At 32.8% G+C, this 8628-nt stretch overlaps 1 protein-coding gene across 1 annotated transcript in view; it reads left to right on the top strand.

Annotated features, from left to right (window-relative positions):
- LOC108284171 (zona pellucida binding protein) overlaps window positions 1-6182 on the top strand; it is a 121165-nt gene extending 114983 nt beyond the window's left edge. The window contains exon 8 of the mRNA XM_017500823.2: window positions 5991-6182. Coding sequence (XP_017356312.1) covers window positions 5991-6085 — 95 coding nt within the window. The 3' untranslated portion in view covers window positions 6086-6182. The remainder of the gene's footprint in view (window positions 1-5990) is intronic.
- The last annotated feature ends 2446 nt before the right edge of the window (window positions 6183-8628 follow it).

An 8628-nucleotide genomic window follows, 5' to 3' on the forward strand; every position in this document is an offset into this window, starting at 1 on the left:
TAAAAAATCTCTAGTATTTTATTTCAATAATTTTCTATTTTTATTTCTTTACCCTCAGGTCTATGAAGTAAGGGTATATATCATATTACTTTATTTATATGTGTATATATAGACATATACATATATTAACACATATAAAATACAAATATACACACATGTCTTTTAAAGGATTATGATTTATCTTTTACTAATCTGTGATTATTACTAAAGCTTTTAAAAATGTCTGATTTATAGAGATCAATGTTTTTATTTTTTTTTAAAGCTGCCAGTTTTAAATTGGTTTGTCCAGCTACATAAATGAAATTGTTTTGGTTGAGATTTTATTTTTGATTGCTTTGCATATGTATATATTAATTTGGCTTAAGCTTACATTTTTATGTTAACAGCATACAGCTGGATTTTTAAATATCAAGACTGAGAATCTATCTGATCAAGACTGAGAATTTAATTATAAATCTACCCAATTATTTTAACCTATTCACATTACTGTAGACCATATGTGTGAAATTTGTTTGTACTTTTGCCATTATAACACAATTTAAGCTTTTTAAATTTTCGTATAATTTTCCATTATATGAATATATCAGGGTACATATGTCTGTTTTATTGTGGTTGAAATTGATTGTTCTTAATTTTTTTGCTATGACACACAGTGCTGTAATAAATATTTTTGTTTATATATTCTGTCCAAGATTCTTGAAGGTCTTTAATACTGAGTCACAAGATACACAGTTAATTAAAATATATCAGATTATTTTTCACAGTTATTTTTATTAATACATTTCCAACAGCAGTGAGGGAGAAATTCTTGTTATTTCATATATATGTCAATTCATGCCATAACCAAATTTTAGATATTTGCTGATTTAAATATATGAATGTGTATATATCACATTTTTATTATGGTAAAATGTACATAACATAAAATCTAACATTTTAAGTGTATTTAAATATACAATTTAAATACGCAGTGCCATTGACTGCCATCCTTCTGTTGTGAAATCATCATCACCATCCATCTCTAGAATTTTTTTCAACCTTTGGACTGAAATCTTATACCCATTAAATAACAACTCCCCATTCCCTCCTTCATGCAACACCTGAAAACCACCATTTTACATTTTTTCTCTATAAATGTGACTACTCTAGATACTTCATGTAAGTAGAATCACATAGTATTTGTCTTTTTATGACTGGCATATTTCACTTAGCACAGTATTTTTAAGATTCATCTATGTGATAGCATGTGTCAGAAATCTTTTTAAGGCTGAATAACATTCTATTGTATGTATACACCACATTTTTTTTCCCCATTTATTCACTTATGAGCATTGGCTGCATCTACCTGGTTGGCTATTGTGAATAATGCTTCATTAAACACAGGTAAGCAAGTATCTGCAAGATACTGCTTTCAGTTCTTTTATATATATACTGTATTAGGCTGTCAAAATAAAATATCATAGAATGGGTGGCTTAAACAACAGAAATCTATTTTCTTACAATTCTGAATGCTAGAATTCCAAGATCAGTTTCTGGAGAGGGCACTCTTCTTGATTGCAGACAGCCACCTTCTGGTGTTGTCCTCACAGGGCCTTTCTTGGTGCATATTCATGGAGAAAGAGAGCAGTGTTTCTGGTGTGTTTTCTTATAAGAACATTAATCTTACCAGATAAGGGCTCTGCCTTTCTTTCCTCATTTAAGTTTACCTCCTTAGGGACTTTATCACCACTATTGCCTCCTTGGGGGTTAGGGCTTCAATATATCGATTTGGAAGGACACAAACATTAAGTCCATAATGTGTACAAATATCTCTTTGAGATCCTGCTTTCAATTCTTTTGAGTATATACCCAGAAGTGGAATTGCTGATTCATGTGGCAATTCTGTTCTAATTTACTGAGGAGCCACCATACTGAATTTCCATAGCTACTACACTATTTTACATTCCCATTAGCAATGCACAGGGCTTAAAATTTCTCCACATGCTCACCAGCACTAGTTCTTTTTTATTTTCTTGTTACTTGCTGTCTTTTGTGTTTGAATTGGTATCTCATTATGGTTTTAATTTGCATTTCCCTGGTGGTTAGTAGTGTTGAGCATCGGTTTATATATTCATTGGCCATTTGTATATCTTCTTTGGAGAAATACCTATTCAAGTCTTCTTCCCATTTTTTAATTGGGTTGTTTGGTTGTTGAATTATAGGAGTTTAAATTTTTTAAAAAAACATTAACCACCTATCAGACATATGATTTACAAATATTTTCTCCTATTTTGTGGGTTGCCTTTTCACTACATTTGGTAGTGTTCTTTGATACACAAAAGGTTTTATTTTTATAGAACCCAATTTTTCTTGTATTTTTTGTCCTTTTGGTATCACATAAAAGAAATCAAAACAGAGAGAAGAAGGTAGGTACAGTGGCCGAATAGAACCCTCCAGTGATTATCCCCCCCTGCTGGACCACCAAGTTGAACAACTGTCCACACAAAAAAGCACCTTCATAAGAATCAAACATTAGCTCGGATACCAGCTCTATGGAGTAGAGCAACAAGCAGTCTTCTGGATTCTCCTGTTCCAGCCTTTAGCTCCTGGATAGCATTTCTGGACCTTCTCTGGGCCAGAGGGGAGCCCACTGCCTTGAAAGGAGAGACTCAGGACTGGCAGCATTCACCACAGTCTGACTGAAGAACCGTGGGCCCTGAGTGAATATTGGTGGTAACCAGGCAATACTTGCCACAGGCCTGGGGTGATGATGGTCACAGAGAGAGACTCCTCTCCTTGAGGATAGGGGAGGGAAGAATGGGAAAGACTTTGTCTTGCAGATTTGGTGTGAATCCTGCTGCTGTAGAATATAGAGGACCAGGTAGATTCTAGTCCCTGGCTCCCAGATGGCATCTCTGGACCGAGTCAGGGCTAGAGGAAACTTGCCAACATGAAGTGAAGGAAATGAGCCTGGTTGAACTCACCACCTGCTTATTGTTTCATTTGTTTCAAGACATTTTAAAATTTCCTTCTTAATTTCTTCATTGACCCACTGGTCATTCAGGAGCATATTGTTTAATTTCCATGTGTTCCTATAGTTTCAAAATTCCTCCTATTATTGATTTCTAGTTTTATTCCATTGTGATCAGAGAAGATACCTGGTACAGTTTCTTTTTTTTTTAAATATTTGTGTTGTAGCCTAACATATGGCCTGTCTTTGAGAATGATCCATGTGCTGAGGAGGAGAATGTGTATTCTGCAACTGTTGGATAAAATGTTCCGTAAATATATCTATTAGGTTCATTTGTTCCATAGTACAGATTAAGGCTGATATTTCTTTGTTGATTTTCTGTCAGATTAATGTGTCCAATGCTGAAAGTAGGGTGTTAAAGTCTCCAGCTATTATTGTATAGGGGTCTCTCTCTTTAGCTCTAATAATACTTGCTTTATATGTCTGGGTGTGCCTGTGTTAGATTCATATATATTAAGAATTGTTATGTCCTCTTGCTTAATTGACTCTTTCATAATCATACAATGACCTTATCTCTTGTTATATTTTTTGTCTTGAAATTTTTTTTTTTCTGATATAAGTATAGCTACTCCTGCTCTTTTCTGGGTTTGCATGGAATGTCTTTTTATCCCTTTATTTTCAGCCTAGGTATGTCTGTCTTGGTGTACTGTGTTTCATGTAGGCAACAGATTGTTGGGTCTTGTGTTTTTATCCATTCAGCTCTGTATGTCTCTTTATTGGAGAGTTTCGTCCATTTATATTTCATGTTATTACTCATGAGGACTGACTTTTACCATTTTGTCACTTGTTTCTGGTTGTTTTATGGTCTCCCCCTTCTTTCCTTCCTTCCTGTATTCTTTTTAGTGAAGGTGATTTTCTCTGGTGGTATATCTGCGGTATTTTTTGACTTGTGGTTACCATAAGCTTTGTAAATAATGTCATGTAACCTCTTATTTTAAACTGTTAATAACTTAATGCTGATTGCATAAACAAACAAGCAAAGAGAAAACTAGTAAAAACTCTACAGTTTAACTTTTCCCCTACCTACTTTTTAGCTTTTTGTTGTTTCTGTTTATATCTTATTATACAATGTATGTTGTTTCTCGTTATTTAAATAGTTGGTGAATTTTGTACTTTGAATTTAAATAACATTTTAACATTTTTCCTCAGGTCTACTTAATGGAGAAAAGATATTTTACTATGTATAATTGGAAAGAGTGCTACTAATAGGAACTATATGATGTTACCCATATGATATTATGAGGATTTATTAATTCTAAGAATAGTAAATAGAAAGTCATATTTATTTAAGCTTATATTTAGATGATTTTATGCTAGTATCAGTTCTATTTTTGACAGTCAATATAAAGGATGTGTGTAAAGACTGCATGCAGATTTCTCTTCTGCATATGTAATGATTTAACACTTTTAGTAACTTTGCTCAGCATTTCCATATTTGTGCTCCAAGAAATATTAATGTCTGTTTTGAGAGAAAATGTGCCATACTTTTGAGAAACATATCATTGGAAGCTTACTGTGTACGTTACCAATTAAAATCCTCTTATTATCGCTGAAGCAAATAAATCTACTTTGTTTAACCAAACTTTTTTCCATCTGAAACATTATTCTTCTCCCAAATAAAATGTCTATTAAAACCTGAGGAACTCTTTGGAACATAGAATGGAAAATATTTCCTCTAAAAAACTGGTAAAATATTTTCCAATTTGGAAAAATACATTTTTAAAGTAAATAATATGAAATTAAATTATATAGTATGAACCAGATCCAAATATTAGCTTATATCATTGAATCATGCCAGAAAAAGAATTTTCTTTGATGGACCGTAATAAACATGCGCTAGATGTGCTATTAACATATTCTGGGATCCTTGGGCAACCACATTTGCAATAGGAAAAAGAGGAATAGGATAATCAAAGACCCCAGCCCAATTATGAGGCTTGATGACACCACCTGTTATCCATGCCCTTACCCACAATGAAAGAGTCTGGTAAAGAAGTGCATAAAGTTAAGCATTTATTGAGTGCCTATGATACACTGGGTGATTTTTTTATATGTCCTCTGATTTTTATACATTAATGTTACAAAATTCGTTATTATTGTACCTGTTTTACAAAGTAAGGACAGTGGAACTAAGAGAGTTGACTGTTTTGCCTAAGATCCCAAAGATAATCTGTGACAGAGATAGTATCTAATCTTGGTTTCTTTCTATTCTGTCATGCAGTGGTAGATGTGGTAATCATGATTTCATTATCCTTGTATTAGGGATGATCAAACTGAATTAAATTAGACTAATATTTTCAAAATTGCATATTTAGCAAGTGGTAGAAATAGGGCTTGAAATCAGGAGATTATTAGAAAAAAAAATGCAGTCTTTTTCCACCTAAAATACAGTTATTATGGCTATGTGTGAAGCATATTTGGTTCCTCCTGTAATGTTGACCTCTTGTAGCTTCTGCTATATTAACTTAAAGCAGGGTCCCCGACCCCAGGCCAGGGAGCAGTACTGGTCCATGGCCTGTTAGGAAGCAGGCTGCACAACAGGAGGTGACTGGCAGGCAATCAGCATTATGGCCTGAGCTATACTTCTTGTCAGATCAACAATGGCAGTAGATTCTCATAGGAGCGCAGACCCTACTGTCAACTGCACATGCATGTGAGGGATCCAGGGTGCACGCTCCTTACAGGAATCTCAGAGTAAACAGTTAAAACTTTCTGTATATGATTCCACTTACATGAAGTATGTAGACTAGTGAAATTCATAGAAACTGAAGGTAGAATGGTGGTTGCCAACAGTTAGAGAAACAGGGAAATTGGTATAGAGTTGCAGTTTTGCCAGATGAAAAAGTTCTAGAGATTTGTTGCACAACAATGTGAATATACTTAATATTACTGAACTGTATGCTTAAAAGAATTAAGATTGCAACTTTTATATTATGTGTAGTAGGAAAATATTACTTACTAACTTATTCTTTTTTCACAGTGATCTGCAGCCCTGGATCATATAACCCCCGTGATGGAATTCATTGCCTTCAATGCAATAGCAGTCTGGTGTATGGAGCAAAAGCTTGCTCTTAAGTCATTATCTTGAGTTATTCAGTGGTTTATTAAATGCAAAGTATATATTTGAAATATTAACATATAATAAATCATTATTATGCCAAAATTAAATATATCATATTTTACAGAAAATGGTGTCATCATTTTAATCAAATACTGTATGTCCAAATGCTTTATGAAGGTAAAAATCCTCTAGTCTTTATCCATTAATGCCAAACCTACATATGATTATAAAATGTTTCTTGTGTCACTGCATTTTTAAAATAGTTTCAAATATACTGTATCAGGTTAGCCCAAAAGATTTTTCAGGACTTTTCAGAAATATTCTGTTTTATCTTTACTATATGTTCACTAGATCCAGGCCACCATATTCTTCTATAATAACTATAACTTCAGTTTGTTTCATTCTTTTGATTTCAATTTATGAGATTTTATTCATTCTAGTTTCACCTTTCACAGTTTAAAGCCATATTTAAAGCCTGGGGTCTTACTGTAATTTTTGGCCTCTTTAATGTAAAGCCTAGTTCCAACTACACTGTGGATTTTTAATATAGTTCAATGTGACTATCTTAAACCTTTCAGTTTTAAGTCTCTTAAATTACCTTTTTGGCATTTTAGAATGGAGTAATTATTTTATGTGCCTAAATTAATAGTTGAACTTTCTCAATGGAAAGAGATAGAGAGAGAGAGAGAGAGAAAGAAAGAAAGAAAGAAAGAGAGAGAGAGAGAGAGAGAGAGAGAGAGAGAGAAAGAACCTTTATTTCTTCCGCTATGAAAATGAATATTATGTGACAGATATTACTTGTACAATCACTAATACTTATCCTGTCTCACATCGGGATGCTATATTTGAATATGAAATATAAAATTTTAAATATTTAAATTCTAGGAAACATGAGTAATTTAGAAAATGAGTAGTTTCTCAATTTTCTAATTATTATTTTATTTATATTTGTGTCAGCTTTCAAGCATTCAGTGTTTTGCTCTTCATAATTTCTCTCTTAAGACATAAACATTTATAAATGGCACACATACCCCATGTTGGATCTGGGCACAAATGTGCAATACATTGACAGGAAGACAGTTCACCTATACCTAGGATATATTAGACTTTTAAAAATGAACTAGTTAGTTGATAAATTAGCCTCTCATTTTTCCATCCTATATATAGTTATGACTGTAGAATTCTCACACAGACACAAAGGGAAGATAACTGACATGTGACTGGACTGTGTTATTAGCCCTGGTAATGTTTTTCTTGGAAAATTCCTTGGGTTTTCATCATCATGTTGTAATTGTTTTTATGTGGTTTAGAGACGTGTTCAAGTGCCTTCTTTCTTCTAGTAAAAGACATATATACATTACACTGTTTGGGTGAGTTACTGTTCTTCCCAAAGTTACTAACACATATATTTTGTAAATAGTAAAAGACCTACTACACCCCCACCTCTAAAAGCAGTGTAATCTACTAAAGTTTCAAAGTTTCTTAATTGTATAATATATTAGAATACATATTCTTTCCTTTTTGTTCTTTATGTTTGTTTACTTTTTACCTATATTTAAAGTCTCTTAATAATTTAACTTACAATGCATTTTTCTGAGGCATGAACAGCATCCCATCAACAGCCTGGGAAAGCAGAGGCGCCGAGTTGTTACACTGGTGATAAGTACCGGGGATCAGAATGCAATCATGCAAAGATAGGTGACCCCAGGTAAGAGGAGGTGAGCAAAGGAGTGGGATGAGAGCAAATTCATGCATTTTTAGCTATTGGCAGACCAGAATGAGACCACACAAACATCTGAAGGCAGAAGAAGGTAAGACTTTTAAAGTCCAGGCAAAGAAAACAAACTGTAGAAATTGAAGTAAAGGATAAAATAGGAGAAGGAAGGGAAGCATTAACTACTTCTTTTTCTTGGGTTCCATAGTAAAATGTTCTTTGCTGTATTGTATTGCTTATCACATTTATTTTAGTTGATTACGTTTGTCTTCCACATTCAGTTATGCTAGGATACTCCTAGCTTCATGGGCTTCTTTGTAGCACATAGTTTTATGCTTAAAAATTTTTTAAATTAATGAATAGATCATTAAAGTTCTTTGAGTATAAATAGTGATTAAGACAAAAGTTGCTTCTATGTCGAAAGTTATTTGAAGTGATGGCAGTGTGTACAACAAAAATGATAAACTAATCCCTGAGAGATTATTATAAAGCAGTTTCAAGTGTTTTTTGTTTGCATCAAAATAATATCTTACATTTATATCATGCTTCAATTTTCACAAAACATTTTTAGTTATTATACAATCTGATAATTATACCAGCCTGTGAAATTAGTAGGGCAAATATAATTCCCAATTTATATTTTTTATTAATTTGGTTTTTTTTTAAATTATAAATATGTAAGGTGTGTTTATTTGGCAATATGGTAGAAGAGCCTTAACAATTTTGGTCCAGTAATCTCAATGGAAATTTTACTACAGAAGTAAATCAAAAACAAAGTGAAATATTACATCCAATGGTATTAATTTCTGTATTATATATAATAATGAAAAGGAAAATAATATA

This window comes from Cebus imitator, unplaced genomic scaffold (assembly GCF_001604975.1).
Source record: "Cebus imitator isolate Cc_AM_T3 unplaced genomic scaffold, Cebus_imitator-1.0 Scaffold272, whole genome shotgun sequence".
NCBI classification, from domain to species: Eukaryota; Metazoa; Chordata; class Mammalia; order Primates; family Cebidae; genus Cebus; species Cebus imitator.